At 42.9% G+C, this 25,821-nt stretch overlaps 1 protein-coding gene across 2 annotated transcripts; it reads left to right on the forward strand.

Moving 5' to 3' along the window:
- Positions 1-329: 329 nt before the first annotated feature.
- Positions 330-17,753, forward strand: PLSCR5 (phospholipid scramblase family member 5). 2 transcript variants are annotated; one of them, XM_077348744.1, is made up of 9 exons: positions 335-486; positions 796-1,019; positions 5,195-5,346; positions 7,737-7,779; positions 9,102-9,322; positions 11,403-11,564; positions 12,281-12,442; positions 14,811-14,890; positions 14,979-17,753. In XM_077348744.1, the coding sequence occupies exons 2-8, from the start codon at positions 1,007-1,009 to the stop codon at positions 14,847-14,849; spliced, it is 792 nt and encodes a 263-aa protein (XP_077204859.1). In that variant the 5' UTR covers positions 335-486; positions 796-1,006; the 3' UTR covers positions 14,850-14,890; positions 14,979-17,753. The 2 variants fall into 2 exon arrangements, with proteins under 2 accessions (XP_077204858.1, XP_077204859.1); XM_077348743.1 differs by having other exon boundaries at positions 330-1,019.
- Positions 17,754-25,821: the final 8,068 nt, after the last annotated feature.

A 25,821-nucleotide genomic window follows, 5' to 3' on the forward strand; every position in this document is an offset into this window, starting at 1 on the left:
TTCTGTTATGAAGGCAAATCAGGGACGAGTCAATTGTAAACTACAAAACGACTTACCGCAATTCTCAATGCTGGAACCCCCCAGTTTAATACAGAATAACCTGGAGGGGGAACTGAAGAAATATAGGTAGCTATGATATGAATAAGGACTTTCTTTCTGCTGAGTTTGCAAGATAGCCTTTTACTGTATTGCCTTATTTTGTGGTCACTTAACAGTAGTGAATCATGCCTGCGTGACTCACACAGATGCTATCTCCATGGCAACGTGGTCACTTGAGTTAGAAATATGAGCAGACAACTCAAGGTTACTCTCTCCCGGTGCTCTTAGAGTAACAATTAGCTTTACAATTGAGGCTCCATTCTGAAGCAGGAGCCTAAATTCTGTCTCCATAGCAGTTAATGTGTTCCAGCCTGCAGAGCAGATGGCGTGGTTTTCTGGATCTCCGTCTCTGAAGGAATCATCATCCTTGACAAGTGCGGGCCGATGGTAGGACAAAAAAACCAATGCCATTTCCATGTTCCATCTAGCTGAATAGAAAGCACCGTGTTTTGCTTTGGACAGGCATTGTCAAATGCATCTCACTGCTCCTTTGCAACATAGTCTGCTGAGAGCTCAGGCAGTCGGTAAATATAACGTAGACTGAATTTGTGCTAAAAACAAATATGGACTCAGCACATTTAATTTCTGCATAAGCATAAGCGTTGTTTATCTTCCCTGTTCAACCTTTTCACCCTGGTGCAAAATGTACCTGGAGTAAGTAATCTATATCTATTTTTTTCTCCCCTTGCTTACAAGCATCAGCTCCCCCTGTTGTCCATAAAATGCACCGTTCTGGAATATGAGACAGGAGCCGTGTTTCTTTGCCATTCTTTTGCAACCTGACATGAAGTAGACAGATACCTTCTGAAGTTTTGCACATGCTGTGCTTCCCCCCCACTCTTGCTGCAACAAGAAAAGCCTTTTCTTTTAACCTGGCTTCCTTTGAAGAAGTGACTCAGGCAGCTTCATGGCCTCTCAAGGTAAGCAATTATATATAACCTATAAAGACATGTTTACCAAGACAAAAAAAAAGAAAGAAACCCAGACCCTTAAAGTATAGCACTCAGCAATTTAATTAAGCAGTAACATTTCCAAGGCATGGTAATTCTGCTCAGCCTCTGGGTTGCACGCTGGGGCCAGAAATCTATAAAGGAATGACAACTAATATAAACAAAAACATAACCTTAAATTGCCTCTTGATTATATGATGCCGGTTTTTATCTAAGCTTGACTTATGTCTGCCTCTGCATACTATTTATTTGGAAATGCAAAACGTGGAAAGGTCATGCTTCCATTTAAAGGCTTGTGTCCTTCAAGGATCTTCACTTGAGAAACGTTTGCATCTAGTCTAGATGTACTAATCACGGTTCACAACATTTCTGCTAACTAGGAAGACTGAATGTGCTTGCCGAGGTTCTTTTGCTTTAGTTAGAGGCAGCTAACTTCTCATTAAAGGTGAAAATTGCAGGCAACTGGAAATCCTCTCAAGCATCTTTCTTCCGCTTCTAAAAAAAAGAAAAGAAAAAAGATTAAATGTTACACATTCAAAATGATGACAAATTCTTCACTCACACTTTCTAGGGGCATTTCTTTAAATAGCAAAAAGTGTTGGAATTTGGTGTATAGGCTTTTGGGGTGTCATAAGAAATTCTCACCCATACTCGATCCCCCTCCCCTCCAAGGAAAATCACACACACACTGTGTGTTTCATATTCTTCAGAACTGCATCGTTTTTGATGGCTCTCTCTGTTTTACAAAACCCCGTGATCCATTTACGTTTTGTAAACTGATCCAGTTCCTAGTAAGATAGAAAAAAAGTTCATTCCTTCATCTATAAAATGTAGGGTTGCCGGCTCTGGCTTGGGAAATACCTGGAGACTTTGGGGGTGGAGCCAGGAGTGGATGGGATTTGGGATGGGGGGGGAAAACCTCAATGGACTATATTGCTATGGAATTTCTAACAACAAAGAAGCATGAGCCGTATGCTGTAATCCTAAACAGAGCTACCCCCTTTGAAATCCGTTGGCATCAAGGATCACAGAAAGGCTTATGAAACAGCCACTGGATCACATTAAAGCTGCATCATGTACTTTATTTACAAGGTACCGTATTCTAAGTATAGGGGGAAAAAACCCCATTGAAATAGGATTCCTGGGTTCTGCTGTAATAGATGCACAGAGTCTTCCATGAATATTTAGTGCACCTGATGCTCAGTTTTCTCAGTCTGACTTACAGGACAGGTGTCACTTTCTTTTCTCTCCCTCTCTTGCCCTTCAAAAATTACACCAACACTCAGTCTGTAAAACTTCACGGCATTCCGTGTAACACGAATTCCAGCAACAACAGGACTCTGTGAGGTAAAGCGATGCAGGGAGAACACATGAAATATTTATGACCCAGTTATAAATTTTTTAACAGTTAGATAGAAATTCAAAGGGATTCCTTCTCTTTCCTGTGGTCCCGGGCTTTGAAGGAAAGCTTTGGCTGCAATGATAAATTAAGATCAAAATGTGATTACACGATGAAACAGCAGCGCTCACGTTCAAATAACGCTTGCTTATCAAGCCCGCAAGAGCAGACAAGAGTATTTCACAGTGAAATTCACAGGGCCACAGAGAGAGGGCCTGGCTGGGTTTCCCCAAATGGAGGATCTGACCTCTTCAGAGGTGACTGACATCCTGAGAAAGTGTCTGGGATAGGTAGGGATTACCACTGGAGGGAGGATGAGAGAGCTGCAGCTACCTGTAGGACTTCCTGTGATTTGAGAGGGAGAAAGACAGGCAGCAAAACTACAAGGATGAGGGCTGCTAGGTATTGGGTATCATCAGTTTTTGCCTCCCTTTTTTATTTCATTTTGTTTAAAGGTTTTTATGTTGACCATCTTGTGGGCCCTAATCAGAGAGCAAGGCAGTATGAAAATGTCTCAAATAAATAAATATTGTATTTCCCCCTCCATGTGAGTGAGTGGCAGCCACTGATTTATTTAGGAGAAAGCAAGAAAATGGGTGCACTAGGGGAACACGAACGTGATAAAGAATGAGCTCTCCAGTCAGATGGAAAATTGATTACAGATGGTTAACTGTGGCCTTCAAGGCTTAAATAAAGAAAGATTCGCCCCGCCCCGCCCCCAAAAGCTCTCAACATTATTTTGTGCATGTGAGTTTTCATACTGCTTTCACCATAGCCGTGTCCTGCTTCTTCAGAAGCCAGCCCACATTGTTTGCAAGTGAAATTCCTAATAGATGTTGAACCTGCTGTAGAACTGGGGGGCTGTAGCAGATTTAGACAAAAAGGGCCATTATACAGTGAGGAGACAGTGAATCTTTACAGAACACCCAGAATACCCTCTCTGTGCCTACTTTCACTCCCTCCCAGGCTTCAGATCCGCACTGTTAACTCCCGGATGATTACTGCAGTGTCAGGGATCATTCTGAAGGCAGTCAACAGCCTGCCGGTGGGAAAGTATCCCAAGGACAGGTACTGGAGCTTGTCTGCTATTAGGCAGCAGCAACTTTTCCAAGCCTTGAGGTCTTTGGCTCTTGCTGATTGATGGGGAGCTGCATAGACCTGCAACCTGCAAAATATGCCTTGTATAATATCTTGTGCAAGCAGCAAACGTAAGATGAGATACGGACATGTTAGCTTTGTGCAAGGGCTTATTGTCATGCTTTCCTGGTGTATCAGGGAAATCAAGTGACTCCCTTCTGGAAGTGCTTCTTATGAAGAAATTGTCTTTTAAAAGTACAAATGGATGCATTTTCCCTTAAAGTGAAATCTCAGGCAGATATATATATACACACACACAGCAGAGGAAAATCAAAAGATTGAAGAGGTACAGGGCTGGATCCAGCAGAAGATTCATATGAAGCAAGGTGTGTGTGTATGATTGAAACTAGATCTCAATTCACTCCTAGGCTCAATTCAAAATGCTGATATTGATCTTTAAAGCCTTGTGTGGCTTGGGGTCAGCCTACCTGAAGATCCATCTTTTCCCATATAAACCTACCAGAGCATTCTGATCATATTCAGAGGCCTGCTCTAGGTGCTCCTGCCATATGATGCCAGATGGTTGGTAACCCAAGAAAGGGTTGTCTCAGTCCTTGTATCAAAACTATGGGACTCCTTCCCCCTGGAGATATAGTCATCTCCTGTTATTATTCTCTTCTTTCTGCAGGTGAACCTTTTTTGTCATTTCAAACTGCACCATGGCTCTTCCCAATAATTGTTAAAAGCCCTCTTTCTTGATTGTTGTTAAGTGTGTTTATGTTTTGTTGTTGCTGTTGAATTGGTTAAACAGTTTATATATATATACTATATTTTAAATGCTGCTTTGCAGTCTTGATGTCACTGTTTGAGTGGAAAGGTAGCATAGAATTGTTTTTAAATAAATGAATGCTCCTGGATGCTACCCACAGTCTGTGACTCAAAGAACGATCATGCATGGCAGCAGACACACCGGGCTGGTGCCAGGTACTTGTGGCGGGGAGGAATGCGTTGCTGCTTCCCGAGCATGCATGGGGGATGGAAACCCACAGTGCACATGGACTGTCCCAATGTAGCGCATGCACACCCACAGCATGGGGCTGGAAGAACCCAGTGTGTTGTGTGGTGGCAGCAGCTGTGGTAGGGAGAGCAGTGGAGGGTGGGACATGGTGGCCCCATCACACAATGGCAGGAAAGCAACATGCCACTCTCCCACCATTGTGGGGGTGGGAGAATGCCCTGTCCAGCTCTGTGGCTCCACAAAGCTGACAGGGGTGTTCAGTGTCCCTGCAGGGACACCACATGTTGGAGGAGTAGCTGGGCCCAAAGGCCCGACTCTTCAATTATGTGAAGAGCGGGGCCAGCAGGTGACTGCAGCATCACAGGGAATGTGGAAGTATCTACATACGTTTACCATAGACCATCCAGGGCACTGAGTCAGGCCAGGGCTGGGAGTTGGTGAGGATGGTGGCAGCATCATGCACAATCAGGGATTCGCATCGCTGCCCTGCCATCACCAGCATGGCATTTCCGCCCTGTGCATAATTGGTCAAAAGAAAAGCAGATCTGTACCTACAATTAGTTACAACAAACAAATCAGTTTTTTTTCTGGACAATTTTAACTGGCCAAAGCAAAAAGAATCCATCCTTCATACTTGTTTATTTCATGCAGATATTCTTGGCCACATTCATAAACCCCTAGAAGATCCTCTTCCTGGTTCTCCAGATCCTCCAGAGCAACTGAAACCTTCAGAGACAACTGCCATCTGTAAACAAGCCCAGCCTGCTGCCAGTTTGCCTCCCGGTTTGGAATATCTACGCCAGGTTCTGTTTTCCAAATACTTTGAATATTCCATCTGATGAGTTAATGGACCCATCTTATATACTCTTATTTCACCTAAGCCTAAACAATTTTATGTGTTTTTTTTTCCCTCTGTAATTCTGCAAAACAGTTACTTAGGTTTACTTGTTTCCCCCTGGAAATTATTTCTCTGGATGAAAATAAGGGACTAATTTTGGAGCAATTCATCCCTCTCACTGCAGACCACTTACGTTTAGTGCACTGTTCTGCCCTGGTATTGCATGCAGCCAGCCTGACACCTCATCTCCTTTGTGCTACTGCCACCTGGGCCTACTGCCACCAGTTATCATGGGACTGGAAGAGTGTCCGAGGTGGGGAGGAGCTCTACAGGGCCAGGCTGAAGACTTGCATGGCAGACCTGGGACTGGTGGAGAGATTTCTCTTACAGGCTGAGGAGGAATCATCTGAATGTGGCATTGCAGTGCCAGGCCTTTCCATATCCCCCTGCTGCTCCTCAGTCACTAACCTTGGCACCTGCCTTAGGGATCGAGTCAGAATTATTGAGTAGGCTGGAGGGGGTCATCACAGGATCTATGTGTTAAAGCACTGTATAGACTCTTGTACTAGCTTTTGCAGGGCAACGCAGCACAAGAAGCCGCATTCCTAATTGCTTGGATGCCACTAGTTTGCTCTCATAGTTTGCTCTTAAACAGTTTTAATGCTTAATCACTTCACAAAGGGTAGTGGTGAGCCAAAGCAAAACGTCATCTTGGGGGTTCCAAAGATGGCTTTCATTTGGAAGAGTTTGATGCATTTTTCTTCTTGCTATAAACCTGTCAACATACCACTAGACTGGACCTAATAACAGATGTGAAGTTAGAAGTCATCTGTTACCTGTATTTCCATAACACTTGACCATCACTAGAGAGGGCAGACTCTAAAATTTAAAGAGATGGTTTATTATTATTTATTATATTTATATACCATCCTCCCCTACTATATGCTTTTGAAAGTTAGTTGCTCAAACCAACATCCATCAAGCAAGCCTCTGCTTGCAATCCAGCATAGATTTAAGCATCTTGAGACTGCTGAACTGCATGGGGTAACTATGCTTAGCTGTTGGACCCTTGAGTTTACAACCCGGAAAACCATAACAACCAGTTCACTCTGGCTATAAAAGCCTCTGACAATGCTTCCTTCTGATTCTTTATAACTTTATAACTTTTATAACTTTATAGCCAGTTTGGTGTAGTGGTTAGGAGTGTGGACTTCTAATCTGGCATGCCGGGTTAGATTCTGCACTCCCCCACATACAGCAACTGCGTGACCTTGGGCTCATCATGGCACTGATAAAACTGTTCTGACCGAGCAGTGATATCAAGGCTCTCTCAGCCTCACCCACCTCACAGGGTTTCTGTTGTGGGGAGAGGAAAGGGAATGCAACTGTAGGCCGCTTTGAGCCTCCTTCTGGTAGTGAAAAGCGGCATATAAGAACCAACTTTTCTTCTTCTTCTTCTTCTTCTTCTTCTTCTTCTTCTTCTTCTTCTTCTTCTTCTTCTTCTTCTTCTTCTTCTTCTTCTTCTTCTTCTTCTTCTTCTTCTTCTTCTTCTATAAAGTGTGAATGCTGCACATTTCTTATCTGAATCCTCATGGCTCAAAACCCTATAGTCTCTTCCCCTATAGCCCCCTGCTGATATGACTTGTGGAATTTAAACTTCTGATTAGTCAAGAGCACTAGGCATCCCCCAAGTCAGTTCAGTAAATAAGAGTGCAATATAATAGCTTTCCACATGAAATTGGAGACTAACTACAGTTTGTGAAGCATGGATCCTGCACAGGGTTGCCAGCTCAAGGCTGGAAAATATCAGGAGGTTTTGGGTTACGGACTGAAGAGGGCAGGGTTCATGGAGGGAGTGACTTCAGGGGGCTATAATGACAATAAATCCACCTTCCAAGGTGTCCGTTTTCTCCAGGTGAAATGTTCTCTGTCACCTGGAGATCAGTTTTAATCCAGGAGATCTCCACCTACCACCTTATGGCTGGAAACTTTAATCCTGCATGACCTGCCACTCTTGGCATTGGCTGCCACAGTGGAGATTCCGTCCATTACTTAAACTGGGGACCATTCATGGACTTTGCTCACATTCTCATTTTGCTGCAGGATCAAGGACTGCAAAGTATTAGATTAGAGAGAGAGCAATTTTTTTTCACACATCCGATGGACCAGAGATTCTGAGATGTTTTCCATCCTAATAAGCATACAGCATGATCTACTAGCGCAAACATACTGTCATCACACAAGTGTTTCTGGAATGTTTCCCCTCTCTGATTCCCTCAGCTAGGAGTCTAGTCAATAATATCTTTAGTGTTCCGCAGAACTTATATTGTCTTATTTACTTCTGTTTCTCTACAGTTGGACCAGATCATTATTCACCAGCAAGTGGAGCTTCTTCAAGGTATTGGCCATCTATGTCACACCATTTCTGGGGGGATAAAAACAACACTGGCTCAGTGCATATGTAAGGAAAAACCATGACTTAATCCAACCATATAGATTCAGGAGGAGGGTAATCATATTGGTCTGAAACAGCAGAACAAAGTTTGAGTCCAGTGGCACCGTTAAGTGGATCTTAAAGAAGAAGAAGAAGAAGAAGAAGAAGAAGAAGAAGAAGAAGAGTTGGTTCTTATATGCCGCTTTTCCCTACCCGAAGGAGGCTCAAAGCGGCTTACAGTCGCCTTCCCATTCCTCTCCCCACAACAGACACCCTGTGAGGTGGGTGAGGCTGAGAGAGCCCTGATATCACTGCTCGGTCAGAACAGTTTTATCAGTGCCGTGGCGAGCCCAAGGTCACCCAGCTGGTTGCATGTGGGGGAGCACAGAATCGAACCCGGTATGCCAGATTAGAAGTCTGCACTCCTAACCACTACACCAAACTGGCTCTCTAGTAGTAAAGGTGCCACTGGACTCAAACTTTATTCAAACTAACTCTAGCTGGTGTGATTGTCTTACTAATTGTGATTACTTAGGGACCCACAAGCTAAAATCTGAAATTTGTTTATTAACTCCAATTATTCTTAACTATGGTTTCACATTTTGCCTGAATATAGGCATCCTGGCTTAATTTCAGTTTAGGTCTAGCTTGTTTTCTAGCAAATACTCTCCCTCAGAGGAGCCTGAGGAGGAGCTGAGGTTTTGGGGAGGAGCCTGAAGATTTTGGGGAGCAGCAGGACTTCAATAGGCCTTTTCTGTCAGCTGAGGGAACCCACACAGTCCCCATGATTTGGGGGGATCCAGGTTTGGTTTAAAGAATAAACCTTCCCCTCAGTTACCAGGTCTTTTACAGGTAGCAAGAATATGGCTTTGGGTTTGTTGCAGTGAAGTAAGTTTTGTGGTGCATTATGAGAATATGGAGACCACTGAGGCAGGAATTGTATAGAAACCACAAGGTTTCAAGGAACAGATCAAGAACAGATGAGCAGCACAGGTGAGTGGCTGTTTTCCCTTCCAGTGGCTTAATGGTAGCACACAATAAGCACAGTATAGCCAAAGAACTTTTAAAGAAGTTTGACATATGCTTATTTTTTCGACTGACGTCTTTTTACTTTGGCTGGATTCCACCTCAAACGGCCAACAGCCCGTGTAATTATTACATTTATTAAAAAATATCTAATAGATTCAGAAGTTCTTACTTATTGAAACGTGGCACTAAATCAGTTCGATCTCTGTTCAAAAAAATAATGATGCTAAGTACATTTCTGCACGCTTGGTTTCATTTAGTTATACTTGGCACTGAAACCTGCAGCAAGTATGAGATAAAAAACCACCTGGGGCAAAGAGTTTACTTTGCAGTGGAGGAAAATGGTTGCTTTGATCGGAACTTCTGTTCACCTCTACGGTCCTTCACCATACGGATTACAGACAACACTGGTCAAGAAGTTATCACTGTGAACAGACCCTTAAGATGTAACAGCTGCTGGTTTCCATGTTATCTGCAGGAGGTTAGTAGATCGTAATATCAATACCTTTCATCTAGGTATATACCTTGCAAAAGATACCTAAGTACGACTTGGGAAATAGGACAATCATTTAATATTTTATATACGTTGAATCATGAAAAAAAAGAGTAGTAGATGTAAAAAAAAAACAAAAAAACCCAACATAGAACTTAAACAACTGAGTTGCCATAGAGAACAATAGTTTTTATCCTGAAAAAATAACAACTGCTCCCATGAGGCAACACAGGAGTGAGCATACAGAAAACGTTTCCAATCTAAACAGTTCACCTGCCTTTTTTGTTAAAAGGCACAAGATCATTGGGCAAGGTGGACCAAAAAAAGCCACGATCTGTGGGAAAGCAGAATGAGATAATACATGGAAAATATTTTGAAAAAACAGTCTTTGAACTCTGGTAAATACTTTATTGAATTGGCTGTGCTGGCTACTATTGGTGAACAGGCTTTCCCTCCTGGCAGCCTCAGCAGTTCTGTGCTGCTCTGCACTGCCATTGTTCACAGACAGAAAGTAGGCAGCTTTCATGCACACCCTCTTGCTCTCACCAGATTGGTGTGTTCGGGATTTTATGGCGTTATGCAGAGAATCATACTTCTGCCTGCACATCACTTGCTATATCTGGAGTTAATCCCATTTAAATATGTCTCTCGGTGTGGATATACCTACAGAGTAATGTTGTTCCTAGGACAAGCGTGTTCTGTACCATCCTGATACGGGTCGGATGGCTTTGTTCGTTTAGAGAATTTTTATTTCTGTTCTCCAGAACCTGATTGACAGGGCTCAGAACTAAATTGATAAAACTAAACTAGATAATAAAACAAGTCAATTAAAAGCTTGGCCTTTTATGACCTTGGTTCTCTTGGTCTTGAACAAAATCTCCTCCTAGCTCAAAATGATCAACCATCCATTTTTTGCAACCAATTTCGCAAATAGATGGCTACTCTAATCCAATGATCCATCAGCTTTTCTTTTTGAATCAGCCTTTGAAATACTGTTTCACCGTTGTTTATTAAACAATCAAATCCAGAGTATTTTAAATCTTTCATTGATCAAGTCCCCAAATCCTACGTGATGTGACTACCTAAATCTTCATTGATCCAAGTATGCCTAGTATGAAATACCAATGGATATTGTTATAATTAGTATGGTCCTTCCAGCATCATTAATTAGCAGGTCTATTCATATTCTTTATATTCTCTTACTATTATTATCCATAAATATTGCCATAAGTATCTTTTTAAAAAGAAAAGTTTAAAATGGTACCAATAAAGCAGGCTCAAAGCAGGCCATTAAACAGCCAATAAAGATAAACAATTTAAAAGATATGGATTTAGATATCATGATCTGGATGGGCATTTATTTAGATGTGCATCAGTCACAAATGATGCAGTTGTGGATAAATTGTTCCCGCACATGGTTATGCCTTGGAATGTTCTTTATAATACATATTCTATGGGGCAGTCATCTACCAGCTTAAAGAATAATATGGGAGCGGAGAAGATGGAGGAGGCCAATGGGTTGCTACCGTTTCTATGATTCTTGGTAGGAAGGCCCATGGCCAACCATACCACTCTTGTGTCCCATCGTAATGCACAGGTCTAGTGGGTAAGTTTACTCACAACAGAAAGACTCTAAAGCATGATTTCTTCATACTTTAATGGTTTTCTCATATATGGTGACTCCCTTGAGACCTTTCCCTAGCAACTAGAGCCTCCATTTAAAAAATAAGGGATAATTATAACAACTGTGATGATTATTATTAGCAGCAGGGTATTTGCATAGCATCATCAGTGTCCCTGATTCATTAAAGGAAAAATATAAGCAAAATACGAATTTCTCCATCCCAAGGAGACAATCAAAATTTTGGAACTACAGTGGCAATTAATAAAAAACAAGGAAGGCACAGTAGTTCCTACTTGAAATAAATTAGGAACTAAATTTGACTTCAGAGTAACTAAATAAAGATATCATTTGACATTACGTTGTTGATGTTTCAGTTGTGTTGTTGTTCAGAAATTATAGTTGTAAGGTCCGTGTCACATGATGAAATTTTTGACTGTCCAATAGTTAGAAGTTCAGTCTCCTCCTGGGACCACAGTTGGCTACGTGATACAGAAATGGGACCCCTTTCTGCCAAAATTCACAATCAGGAATGAAAGCAATGAAGATGTGCTGAAGATCACAGGCCCTTATGCAACATGTGGTTGCTTTGGAGATGTTGATTTTGAGGTATTTTTGACATGCTATTTTGAACTATTAGATCTCTGTCGGTAGACTTCTGTTCCTTTACTCCCACCAATAGCAAGATGGGGATATGGAAGTTACACCCAGCGACAGCAGTTGCATCTGCCACATAAGTGGAACTCAATTATAGTCTTTAAAAAGGACTCTGGGAGCTGACATGGTCACCTCAAGTGAGAAGCAAGAATTCCAGTCTGCCATTCCTGTACTTGGAAATTACAAACGTCGGTGCCTTTTTCCCTATCGGTAAACTATTTATTTTGAGTCTAATTCCAAAAACGGTGATAAAACCCCACATAGAATGATCAAGTTGCCGTTTTTTAATTTCAGAAATTTGAAGAGTCCAAATGCAAATTGTAGTCATCAGGGCACCTATATTAGTGCTACACTTCAACTGATGGGATTTGGTTTTCAGCCTAAATTAATATTCACTTTGTATTGATGACGGCACAATCCTATGCAGACTCAGAAATAAGTAGGCATGGTATAGGATTCTATAAACCAGGAGCAACCACAGACCCCTAGAAACCCCTGTGGCAGTGGGGGGGGGGAGTAAGGCATAGCTGGTGATGAGGGGATGAGGATTCTTCTTCTCCCTGCAGATCCCATTCCATTTGCAGTAGTTTACCTCATATCTATTCAGATTTCCAAGCATTTGGGGAATGTTTACAATGTATACTTTCCTGTTTCCCCCTGTTCTGCAGGTAAAATCTCTCAATGAAATGTCTACAATTGGCAAGATTTCCAAGTATTGGTCTGGTTTTGTCAATAACATCTTTACCAACACAGCCAACTTTGGTATTCAGGTTCCGGTGGATCTGGATGTAAAAATCAAAGCAGTAATGATTGGGGCTTGCTTCCTCATAGTAAGTATATTCTCATTTTTGTAAAAAGAAAAAGCATATTCCCATAGGAACATAACAGCCTGCTGGATTAGACCAGCGGTCCATCTAACCCACCATATTATTTCACACAGTGGCCATCCAGTTGCCTGAGAGGGCCAAACCAACAGGGCATAGACATCGAGGCTCTTGAACTGGTCTAAATGACCAAAATAATTGTCTTGTATTGTCTTGACATGGAGGCCCTCCCTTACTGCTGCTGCTGCCTCCGCCCACTGGCATTCAGAGATTTCTTTCCCATGTAGATGGAGGCTCCCTTCATAAACATGCCTAACCCTCCCCCTCCTTTTTGAAACTATGATTGTGGCCATCTACTGTCAGTGAATTCCAGAGTTTAACTGCTCATTGAGTAAAGAAGTTGGAAGTAAAGAAGTATTTACTTTGGACTGTCCTAACCTATTTCCAATCAACTTCATTGGATGCCCCCAAATTCTTGTACTATGGGAACGGGTGGAAAGCTCCTTCTATCCTCCTCCTGCACTGCAAGCATATATTATTATATGCTTCCTGTGTGTTACTCTGTCATGTGATAAATAATAAATACTCCAGGCATACTTTTATACATCTCTATCATATCTCCCCTTCGCTACCTTTACTATACAGCCCCAGGTTCTCTGGCCTCTCATCACAGGAAAGGTGCTCTAAATCCCCCAATCATCTTGGTTGCCCCCCCCCCCCCAAATCCTTTCTCTAGCCCTGCAGAATATTTTGGAGATGCAGCAACCAGAAGTGAACACAATATTCCCAATGAAATCACACCGTATCTCAGTACAAGGGCAGTACAGAATTGCCTGTTTTATTTTCAGTCCCCCTCCTAATACTTGTTTCCCAAAGTGCCGCATCATTTGCCAATGATTTTGTTTTCCTAAGTTCAGACATTGCAAAGTTACATTAGGCGTTAAACACTAGAGCAGAAGTCTCATGGATACAGGCAAAATGAGTGGCCAAGTCCAGTCAATTCTCTCATGCAAGTATACACCATATTGCGTTAAAACTAACAGCTTGTCAGTTTAACAGAGCTCCTTCGATCAACTATTCCCACCCCTCAATGTTCATAGCAATAAACTTTTATACACCAAGTCTTAGCTAGCATTACAAGCAGCTCAAATCAGCCTTTAGGATTGGGATCCAGTCATGCTTCACATTCATACTTGTTCTCTGGCCAGGTGAGCCAAGCACAGTAAAGCTCAAGTCCTACCAACCATCATTAGTATGGAGGCTATGGGCCTCCTCTCCAGTACTTGCACTGCCATTGGTTGGGTCTAAGTCAGTGCCCTGGGCTCAGACTTGGCTAAGGAAATAAATGGGGGGGGGGGCTGCTTGGTGGAGGCGGGCTTGTATAATACTTTGAAGTGGCCTGCTCAGAGGAACAGGACTAGAAGAATTGGTGAGGAGTTCTTGGGAATTGAGTCATTAGTATCCTTTTCCGTGCTAAAACAACCAATGTTTAAGGCTTTACTTCTGGTGGTGAAGAAGAAAAACCAAACCAAACCTGAATGGTTTCCTAGATAGTGTCTAACAAATCAGAAATGGGAATGTCCATTAGACAGCTGTCAGGATATTTTGAAGGTTTTTCCTTTTCCTTAGAGACTTATGGTCCTAATGTGATGGGGGAAAGGACTAACTGCAAAACATTCTTGGGAAGGACCTTGTGAATTCCTTGAATACAAATATGACATGGTGTGACATTGCTTATCAACAGTCTTTCTTTGAGTGATTGGAGATTTCACATCAGAAACTGGGTTTTGTTTATTCTTTTACTTGCTGAAACATTATCTACCAGTTATGATTCAATTGATTGGGCTGAAGGGGTGTATAATTTTCTGTGCTCCCCCATCTGAGTTGTGGTATTCACAAAATAATAATTCAGTAGCCATAATATCAATAAAAATCCAGAATTTGAATGGCTGTCATCTAGTATCCATGGAAAAGTTGGCATATGCAACAGGAAAACTTCTAAGAGTTGGCAGATTGGTTTGATGGCAGATTGCATTTTCAGGGTGAGACACATGCTCCAATATTTCACGGGACTAGGATAATCAGGCATGTCTCTTGATGGATCCAAAGTCATGACCAAACATCAAATGGTGGTACATAAAGAATCAGTTTTGATTCCAACTCTTTATTCTCATATGGCTCAAAGGAAAATTCTCCTGACCTTTAAACCCCTCTGATTTCTCACATAAAAATTTCCTTGATCAGAGATGCTAAGCCCGAGAACTGTTGCCTAATGAAAGAACAGACTTGAAATAAAACCCTAGAAGTCGGTCTTTTGATATTAATTGTTGCCTTTTTGTATCTTCCTCCTCATTCACTGTTTATTTATGTGTAGGACTTAATGTTCTTTGAGAACTCCTTAGATGGATTGTAACAAGCAAGATGACAGAAACAATGAAATATGCAAACGACATTGTAAGTAAGAATGAAACATAAATTGGATGCCTTTGCTTTGAAAACTTCTACAGAAGACACTTCCTAATTCTTTTTCATTTTCTTCCAGCCATCCCTTGAGCTTTGGGTGTCGCTTTTGAACTCTTCAATTCTACAGCTAGGGCAAAGGAAAAACAGGGGGGGTTGGGAACAGTGACGTTCATTAAATGGTAACTTATGTAAATAATTATTTTCTCATTTTAATTGTGTGGACAGTTGCTAAACATATAGTTTTACAGGAGGGAGAGCTCAAGAGCAGCATTGCTTTGGAGGGCTGCAATTCTCTTTGGACTCGTTTGATCTCTGTGCGTCAGAAAGCATGAAAGATTAGAACGAAGACCGGAAGCTCCCGTGATGAGAAGTCTTTACTTATCAGTCCCTTTGAAGTTTGGTGCACATTGGTGCCAGCGATTAATGAAGAAGAAGAAGAAAAAGAAGAGAAAAGATGGGTTTCTTTCATTACATCCCAAGAAGCTTTCTGATTTAGAGTTCAATTAGCAGTAACTAACAGAGACATCATCCACAGGGAAAGCTAAAGACCGATATCTGCGGGGATACTTGGGAGGTGATTGTGTTAATTGCTCAGATTTAAGAGATACTTACACAACACAGTTAAAATTTATAGGCTCACTGAAGGTAATTGTCTACTCCCTGCATTAGGCGATACATCAGAACTTATACAGCCAAATAATGTGAAACGCAAATGAGAGTAATTAAACAAATCAGAGATTCCAAAATCAGCTCTTACATTATATGTGTATGCTATATGCTCAGGTTCTCTGGTAATAGGGTTATAACCAAAGGTTCTGGCCCATCATTAACGAAGAGAGAAACTGTAATAATCACCAAGCTGAATTTTTCCTTATAAATGTAATTTCAGGTGCTAATAAAGGTGTGTGGGGGGAGGGGGGAATGGCAGATTTGGATCCAGTTCTTTTGCCATTTTGAAAACTCATCAAGTTCTTTAATCCTGAAATTAAAACAATCACTCCAGCAGCTGTTTCCATTGGGAAAAACAGATGCATCTTCCCTCCAAATCCTACTGGGATGGAGTTTGATTGGTGTTCACTGCTTGCCTAAGGGATCTTTCCTGAAAAATCAAAAACAGATAGACTAGACAGAGAATTAAAAATTCACCTTTGACATACAAATAAATTATTTTGTCTGCTGTGTCAGGAAGGGTGAGGATTATCATTTTGCAAAACCAGAATCTGCAGGTAGGGGTAATGAAACCCTGGCTACACCTTGTGTAGCATGTTGTGTTGGTATTGTTGATATTTGTCTCCCTTCCTGGTTAACTTCTGGGGCTGGAGTCTGGCCTGGACAAAACAAATTTCAAAAAAACAAGGTTCAGTGAGGTAAAGTTGAGGGAGGGAGAACTTAATTTGCCTCTGCATGCTTGTTTGGTGGGAAAATAGGAAACTCGACTGATTTATCCATGAAAGGGTGGACATGCATATCAGGTGACTTCTCAACAGCACAAATAATAAAGATACCTTCAGAAGTTCCAGTGCTCTGACCTAGATGATCCAGACTAGCTTGATCTCATCAGAGCTTGAAAGCTAAATTGAGAGGGCCCTAATTAGTGTTGCAGTATGCAAGATCTGTTATGTGTATGATACACATCTGAAGAAAATCCTACATTACAGGAGATGTGTATTTAGCATAATTAGATTAGGAACTTCCTGATATTTTTCAAACAGTCTCCTCCTGTGTCCTGGCTCTTTTGGAGACTTCCTGCTCCTTTGAGCACACTTCCTCCCTGCTTTCTTCGAAACAGACAGGATGAAATAATAGAACAGTTAGGCAGGACACTTCCTGTCCTCATTCTTGCAAAGTTCTTTCTCTTCATAATAAAACTATTTGATTCTTTAAGTAGCTTGGTGCTTTGCCCTGCTTTGCAAGTTTAAACTCTGCCAATAGGGTTCTGGGCCCAGCATGAGCAATCAATAAGAGCAATCAAAATAAGAGATAGTTTTTGTTAGCAAAGAAGAAACAGAAAATAGTTTACTGAAGGCAGCTAGTTGATCTGGAAGTAGAGAATGAAGAGCCATCTGCTAGAGTTAGCAGAGTTCTTAAGCACATAACATAGCAGAAACTATTTGGATATGAAAGGAACCTCTTTTACCTTTCATACTAATAAGAGTTCTTTATTATAGTGAACTCCTTTCTAGATCTAATAGGGTAGAGATAGGATTCTAATCTAGTCCAACTATCTAGTATGGATGGAGATGCAGGAAGTATGTCCTGCTGTCATGATGCTAAGTTGAAGAAGTCTAGCAATGTGTGCAAGAGAAGTATCGAGCCAGAAGGAAGGGAAATTCTCTAATAGTAGCAAGATACACATCAGAGCATAGCAACAAAGACAGAAAGGAAGTCCTAACTTCGTTTTCTCTCTAACTCTGCACGATCCCCCTCTGAACTCTGAGGTTAAGAGACAGTGCAAAGTCCTTTACTTCCAACACCTCCTAGTGTCTCTTGATTAGATACAAGATTTTATCTTCTTTCTTAGAGTTTCAAAGTGAACTCTAGGAAGTGGTTTAGTGAGCACTTCTGTTGGACAGTAGGGCAGCTAGATAATCTCTTTGCAGATTTCTCACTAGGTGATACTTTATGTCAATATGCTTGGTATGTTTATTCACAACTTCGTGTTTAGAATTTGTATGGGTTGTGGTACATCTATGCCTAGATATGTCAGTAGGTGGCATAGCCACTGTATTTCTTGAGAAGCTTTTGCAGCTGATACATATACATATAATGCTATTATATCTTGTCTCTTACTTGACTAGCTTATGGCTCCTTCTTCATTGAAAAATATGAGACCACTAGTGGATTTTTTCTTCTATGTCTCCACCCCAGTGAGTGTCTACAAAGGTCTCTAGATTAGGCTGTCATTGATGATGATGTCATCCATTCAGTCGTATCTGACCCTGTCATTAGCTTGATTTCTACTTGTTGGTTCAGATGAGTCACTAGTTCTTCAATGTCATCTTAATCTTCATACGATACAATCAAATCATCAATGTAAATTATGATAAAAATCAATTTGCCATCTTTGTACCTGGTGTATAGATAAGGATAAGATTCACTCACCTTTGTTCCCCCTTCCCTCCTTCATTTTCCTATTCACCTTTTCAGTTCCTCTCACCTAAAGCTTTATTTTCTTTTGGTCCTATCTTTTATTCTGTTCTCTGCCCACCTGTTCTTCTGTTCTCTGCTCACCCTCCCCCATATTGTTGGCTCTGTGCTAATCTTCCTTGGTCATTGGTGTTCAGCTCTGCCTCCACCCCTATTGTCAGCCTTCTGCTTGCCTGGATCCCAATTGTTGGTACAGCACTTGCCTGTCCATTTCCTCCATTCCCTCTGCTCCCCGCACCTATCCATAGCACAGCATTCACCCACCTGCTGCTACCAGCCTCATAGCAATGTCTGTTTATTGGGCCACCAGCTCTCCAGCCTACTGTGCCACTCACTGCCAGGCTACCTATCTGGGCTTGTGCAGAAAACCTCTCATGTTTAGAGGGGTTTTAGCTGCCAATGTATTTTTAAAGGATTTTAGGGATTTCCCCCCTGAAAACCTGGGGGGGGGGGGTTGCAGGAAAATTATAAAGCCAAACCATGGCTTTATAAGTCCACAGATGGGAGGCCACATGTCACTGTAAGATATATAGATTTTTATATCATGACTTACTTCCACAGTGAAACAAACGGTGGCTTATATAGGTAATCTGGGAGAATATTCCCCCTATCACTGGAGAAGAAGAGGAACACAGCCTTTGTTTATGTTCTTCCCAAAATCTGCAAGTGAGTTCTGTCTCATACAGGGGGAGGAAAATGGTAACCTTTGCCTATATCTCCACTCCCCCCCTAACTGCACAATGATAGGTTGTTGCTACCTAGCAGCTCCACCACTAGAATAGGAATAGAAGAACTAGATTAAAAGTTAGCTGATTAGCACATGTTTGTTATTTGTTTATTTATTTATTTATATACCACCACTCCCAGCAAACCGGCTTGTGGCAGTTCAGAATCACATAACATACAATATCCAATTTCCATAACACCATAAACAATAACAGCAAAAACCTAAAAACAATTCCCACAACTAAAATTATGACTCCATAACTCTATAGATGGTGGTAATAATTAAATTAAACCTCTTCTCCCCATAGCGAACCACTGGAGTCGGTCTAGATATTGGGCCAGTTTTCAATGTTGGAGATGGTAGTAGCAGAGGGAAGAGCACCCGACAACTCAGGGCACATTCTAATACCATGCCCAGGAAGCTTAGGGGGAAGACCCAATCTTAAACCCTGGGGCCGCCACCCAACCTCAACCAAACACATGGTGGAAGAGCTCCATCTTGCAGGCCCTGCAGAACTCAGAGAGCTCCGTCAGGACCAGCAGCTCTTCGGGGAGCTCATTCCACCAGGTAGGGGCCAGGACAGAAAAATCTCTGGCCCTGATTGGGGCCAGGCACGCTTCCTGGGGCCCCAGGACCATCAGTAGATTTATACCCACAGAGCAGAGTGCCCTGTGGTAAGTGTAAGGAGGCAAGCAGTCCCTCTGGTATGTATGGCCCGAGCCATGTAAAGCCTTAAAGGTCAAAACCAAAATCTTGTACCTAATCCAAAAACAGACTGGTAATCAATGCAACTGCCTCAACAAAGGCTGGACATGGGCCCTCCAAGATGTCTTAATGAGGACCCATATAGCCACATTCTGTACCAGCTGTAATTTCAAAAACAAGGACAGGCCTGTGTAGATCAAGTTACAGAAGTCTAGCCTAGAAGTGACCATTGCATAGATCACAGTGGCCAGGTGCTCCGGGGACTGGTAGGGCGCTAGCAGCCATGCTTGGCACAGATGGAAAAACACTGTCTGGGCTATCTTAGTGACCTGGGCCTCCATAGAAAGTGAGGAATCCAATGTCACTCTCAAATTCCTGGCTTGGGGTACAGGTGACAATTGCACCCCATCCAGGCAGGGACAACATGCTTTCTTCGCCTATCCCCTTCAACCCAGCCAGATGACCTCTGTTTTGGAGGGGTTGAGTTTCAGGTGACTCTTCCTGATCCATCCAGCCACTGCATTCAAACAGCTGACAAATGTTTCTGGGAGGATATCCGGCTAGCCATCCATCAAGAGATAGAGCTGGGTGTCATTTGCATACTGATGACACTCTAACCCATAATCCGGACCAACTGGGCAAGAGGGCACATATAGATATTAAACAAAGTAGGGGAGAGTGCCACCCCCTGTGGCACCCCACACGTTTAGTGCAAAGGAGTCAGATAACTCATCCCCCCCAGCAACCCTCTGTGACCTGTTCTCCAGAAAGGAGGTTGTCCACTTAAGGGCCATTCCTCCTATCTCATTTTCAGTGAGGCAGTGGACCAACAGCTTGTGGTCAACCTCATCAGATGCAGCCAACAGATATAATAGCGTGAGAATAGCCAACCCGCTTTGATCCTGTTGGCACCAGAGATCATCTATCAGGGTGACCAACACGGTGTCCACTCCATGGCCAGAATGGAAGCCAGACTGTTATGGATCCAGGGACCGAAGTTTCCTCCAAAAATGCTAGGAGCTGGTCAGTATGCTGTTGATAGCAAACTCCACTCCAACTTCCTGGTTGGATGTTCAAGGGGTAAAGAAGGAATGGAAACAAAGTACAAATATTAGTGGTAGAGTCATTTGCATTCTACATGAGCCCAAATGAGGAGATGCCTAAATGTGCTCAACACACACAAGACCCCATCATTTCAGGGATGCAAATTCAATGCCAATCTATACATTCATTAAGGAATCAAGATGGGTCACTGTGTTAGTCTGTCTACAGCAGAAGAAAAGAGCATGCCTAACACAATTTCTGTCAGGGGATGAGCTTTTGTGAGCCACTGCTCACTTCTTCAGATACTTGAAGAAAAAGAACATCTGAAGAAGTGAGCAGTGACTAACAAAAAACTCATTCCCTGACACAAATTGTGTTATACATCAATTGTTGAAGAGATCATCTTTCTATGTTTTTGGAAGCCTTTTGTATGATCTACATTTATTTTTTTAAACTTACTATGTCATAGAGAAAGTTTGGCTTCTGAATATATTAAATGTGCAGTATTTTTAACTTGACAGCTATTTCACACAGGTCTTCTGGTGAAAATGAGGTGGTAAGATCACCATGTCAAGTAAAGTCACCATGTGGACTTACAAATAGACACATGGCTCCAGGAACCATTGTCTTCCACAGTGCTAAAGGAAACCATAAGATGGCAGCATTGCTTCATTATTCAAATATTTCTAGCTCACTGAATGGTATTTGAGTAACCAGACAACATTTTTAAATCTCCAGCTTTAAAACTAATTCTTGTAAACTGGATTATCTAATTTGTCTGATCTTGAAGAGGCAGTCAAATGTTTTGTTGCTGTTGTCGCTATCATTTAACAAGTTGACAAATTTGGCCTATTTTTTTGCCTCAGAGTATGGGCATGGCCCTCCGCTGGAGTTCGGGCAAAAAGTTAAGTTGTCCTTAGGAAAGAGCTGTAAATCTTGTCTGAGAAGACATATTTCAGAGGGAAAAGACAGAGATTTTCTGCACAGAACAGCATGGTCTGCTGGGGAGCTCTTAAAACAGCCTCTGGATATCTGTGGCTGCTCCAACAGCGACAGAAGCCAAGTCACAAAATCAGTCAGACTGCAGGAAAGCTGGACAGACTCAGAGAGGCTATGTCAAAGACTTGGTCAATTCTGGTGCCTCAACGTTAGACTGTGTTCCTGTCTGGGAGTGGCTTCTGCTCTAGAAATGCTGGCTGCCAAGTGAGCCTAGGAGATCTCCTGGAATTATAGCCCATCTCCAGACTTCAGAGATCAGTTCCCCGGGAGACAATGGATGCATACAAGGAAGACTGTATGGCATTGGACCCCACTAAGGTCCCTTTCCTCCCCACATCCCATCCCCAAATCTCCAGGAGTTTCCCAGCCTGGATCAGGCAAACCTATCCCCCACTGGTGGCTAAAGGGGGCTTGGTAACCCTATTCCACACACATACACACAACACAATTGTGAGAATGTTCTTGAGCCCAACCAGAAGCCTTAGGCAAAGGCAGTAAGATCCAGAGATAAGCAGGCAGCCACAGGGACCCAGGAAGAAGAAGAAGAAGAAGAAGAAGAAGAAGAAGAAGACGAAGAAGAAGAAGAAGAAGAAGAAGAAGAAGAAGAAGAAGAAGAAGAAGAAGAAGAAGAAGAAGAAGAAGAAGAAGAAGAAGAAGAAGAAGAAGAAGAAGAAGAAGAAGAAGAAGAAGAAGAAGAAGAAGAAGAAGAAGAAGAAGAGTTGGTTCTTATATGCCGCTTTTCCCTACCCGAAGGAGGCTCAAAGCGGCTTACAGTCGCCTTCCCATTCCTCCCATTCCTCCCCTGGAAAGTGCCAGGGGAGCTAGAGACATGGCAAAACATAGTGCAGTGGCCGATGGGGCAGCTGGGAGTTCAGGGTAGCTTCTTATCAAGTCGTCATATGATGGTCAGCCTGTTGGGCCCAAAGCTATGCTGCATCACATATCACCACTTGTCACAGCTTGAGGTTGGAGATTAGTTTGATTCATTTCTCCCATTGTTATTCTATAGAGACTTCCACACTGCTGGTTCTCCCCTCTCCTTCTTTTCTTCCCCTGGGGACCCAAAGCAGCTTACAAAAAGACCAATACAATTAAAATAAAATATAATGTGAATGCACAACAAGCAAAATAAAAAAATATAGTAAATATCCCAGTCTGGTCTGGGATCCATTAAAGTGATCCAATAGAGCCAGACACAGTTTGCCAGACACAGGCTACCAGCCAAGGGCTAGGGACCAACTGGCTTTGGCCAGTCTTATTGCACCCAAAAGTTCACACCTCTGGCTGTAACCATGAATAGAGCCACACCCAAAACAGGGAGGGAATGCATTTCAGTCTGGATCTTCCAAACCTGGCAGACATCTTCCCACACTTTAGGCCAGTTAAACTCAAACAGAGGCTTAAAAGAACAGCAGCAACTTCAGAACCAGAGGAAGGCTCTCTTTTCTTCAGAACCAGGGGAAGGATGGTTTAACCCCCTATGCCCCCTGCAGGGCCTTGCACTCTGCAGGTACGAACACGCTGGAGGTCCCTGGCCCTCATGAGGTTTGGCCAGCCTCAAAGAAGGCTGTGGCCCCTGCCTGGTGGAATGAGCCCCCAGGAGAGCTGAGGGCCCTAATGGAACTTCTTCAGTTCTGCAGGACCTGCAAGACAGAGCTCTTCTGTCTGGCGTTTGGTTGAGGCTGGGATATGGAAGATTTGGTCCCTCCTCCAGTACCTTTTGGTGGCTTCAATGTCCTTGGTGCCCAGTCTAAGTTACATCTTCCCAAGCATATGTGGCAGCATATTGGCGGCTTGGTAAGGGGGAAATCTGGGGAAGGGTGGTTGGGAAGGGTGGAAGGGGTTTTATAATATAATGTCTTATTGGGCTTTATTGTATTGTCTGTTGTAAACTGCTGTGGGCTAGCTGGCTAGGAGCGGCAGCACAGAAATTGAATTAATGATTGATTGATTGAAGTAACAGTAAACTTGAACGCATGCTTTAAAATGTTTCTACTGTGTTATGTACTAGAAGGGTACAAATCTTTTTTCACAGCACAAAGTTAACAGTGCAATCCAAAGCAGAATCTTGTACTTCAGCAGCCTTAGAAGGGTGCAAAACTCTGCTTAGGGCTGCAGTATCATTTATACTGGGGAGCTGTGGACAGGGACTTCCCATGGCACCTTTGCAATAGAGAGGAGAGGGACATGTAGTTCTATTGCAGGGCAGGAAGGTGGGTCCTGCAAATAATGAATGCAGGCTACTGCACTGAAGTGTGGGCTGCCCTTGAGCTGAATGAAAGTTAAGAATTACCAGAGATAAGAAATAGCGTCAGTGTACCACAAGATGGCAGTGTGAGGACAGATAAGATTAGCATTCCCAGACAGTTTAGGTTAACTGGCTGTGATTGTTATATGTATACTGAAGTAGATAACTGAACAACTGAACAAGATACGGGGGGGAGACGTTAGGCTGGGTTGGATACAGATAAAACAGCCGTTTCCACTGCCTCAGCCTCCCCATTCCTCAGGGTTCCCCATCCTTAGAGCTGAAAGGGGATGTAGTCCAACCCCCTGATCAATGCATGATCAGCCTCAAGCATCCAGGATAAGTATCTGTCCAGCTGCTGCTTGAAGACTGACAGTGAGGGGGAGCTCACTAACTATTCCACTGAAAGTACTCTGGAATTCCCCCCCCCCCTCGAAATCTAGCAGAACTACATCTAGCATGACCTAATCCCTTTGAATTCCAACCCTGGCATGTATCATTGTTTCCGAACTGTACAATATTTGTGGCCCTTCCTGCAAGGAAGTGCCTTGCCTGAATCATGAATCATGAATCACTTGCCTGAATCATGAATCACTTCATGACAGAAATGAGTTTAGAGAACTTCCTGGTTCAGTCAGTCTCCTCAGGACGGTGCAGTCCCTTGCTATGAGGAAGCACCCAGCCTCCCATGACTTCCAGACTTAGAGCACTTAGAGTGCTTCTTATACTGCCCAGTCCCCCAGTTAAGCCCCTTTTCCCCAGTCTTGCTCCCAGTGCCCCACTGCCTGCAGGGGTGAGGGGAGTGGCAGCCAAAGACATGGCTTTTTCAGTGATGACACCTCACTTTTGCCTTGACCCCCCTTCAGAATTGCCTGCCACCCTCTTAAGAACCAGTCCTTTAAGAGCCAGTCCAACACATTTCTTTTAAGAAGAAAAAGAGTTGGTTCTTTTATGCTGCTTTTCTCTACCCCAAAGAGTCTCAAAGGGGCTTACAGTTGCTTTCCCTTTCCTCTCCCCACAACAGACACCCTGTGAAGAAGGTGAGGCTGAGAGAGCCCAGATCTTACTGCTCAGTCAGAGCAGCTTTCTCAGTGCTGTGGCGAGCCCAAGGTCACCCAGCTGGTTGCATGTGGGGGAACATGGAATCAAACCAGGTTCGCCAGATTAGAAGTCCACACTCCTAACCAATGCACCAAGCCTTTTAATCCAGTCTTTCAGTTGAGAGGGGTCCTACTTTTGACAATTGTTCTTATAGTTCTAGTTGGAGGACTGATTTATGAATATCATTTTTGAAGGTTTTTATACCCTGTTTTTCTCTACCTTAAGGAGCCTCAACGTGGCTGCTTGCTATCTCTTTCCACTCTGTTCCCCAAAACAGGCACCTTGTGAATGTAGGTGGGGCTGAGAGAGTTCTGATAGAACTATGGGTGGCCCAAGGTTACCCAGCAGGCTGCGTGTGAAGGAGTGGGGAATCAAGATTAGAGTCCACCACTCCTGACCACTACACCACTCTCTCTACTGTATGCTGTTTTTATGCCCCAGGCTTGTGTTGACTAGCTTAATGATTCTTACATTTGCTGTTCTTATGCTTTTCTCTGTCACTTTTACTTCGTAAGCTGCCTTGAGCAGGTCTCTGAAGAGGTAGCATAATACACTCTCTAAATTAATGAATCGGACCAGTCAGCCTCATCCACACCACCAGTTTGCCACGTGCAGAGATGGAAAACAGTTGCACAAATAGGTCTTGAAGCTTACAGCCTGAGCATCAAGCTGGAGAATATAACACCCCCACCCACCCCAAGAGCTCGTATAGCTTGGATTCTTGCCCTGTATGTAGTGATGCAGCAGATGTGAGAAGTTAAAAAAAAATCACAGTGCCACCTCAATATGACCCTTGCTTAGCACAATGAATGGCAGCACAGAACCATCTATTTTCCATCTCTTGTCTCAGCTACACATGAGGAGCCTAGACAGAAGCCAGGCATCGGTATAATCGACCAGACTCTGCCTCCCCCATTAGATGGTCTCTGATTAGATTAAACCGATTTCCCA

The sequence above is a fragment of the Paroedura picta genome, chromosome 8 (assembly GCF_049243985.1).
Source record: "Paroedura picta isolate Pp20150507F chromosome 8, Ppicta_v3.0, whole genome shotgun sequence".
Lineage (NCBI taxonomy): Eukaryota > Metazoa > Chordata > Lepidosauria > Squamata > Gekkonidae > Paroedura > Paroedura picta.

Bases quoted from the DNA above. Each gene is read 5' to 3' on its own strand.
- PLSCR5 (XM_077348743.1), top strand. The intron at 5,347-7,736 runs GTTCTGTTTTCC...GTTTCTCTACAG, and splicing joins GTTTGGAATATCTACGCCAG to TTGGACCAGATCATTATTCA. The intron at 9,323-11,402 runs GTTAGTAGATCG...ACTGTCCAATAG, and splicing joins TTCCATGTTATCTGCAGGAG to TTAGAAGTTCAGTCTCCTCC.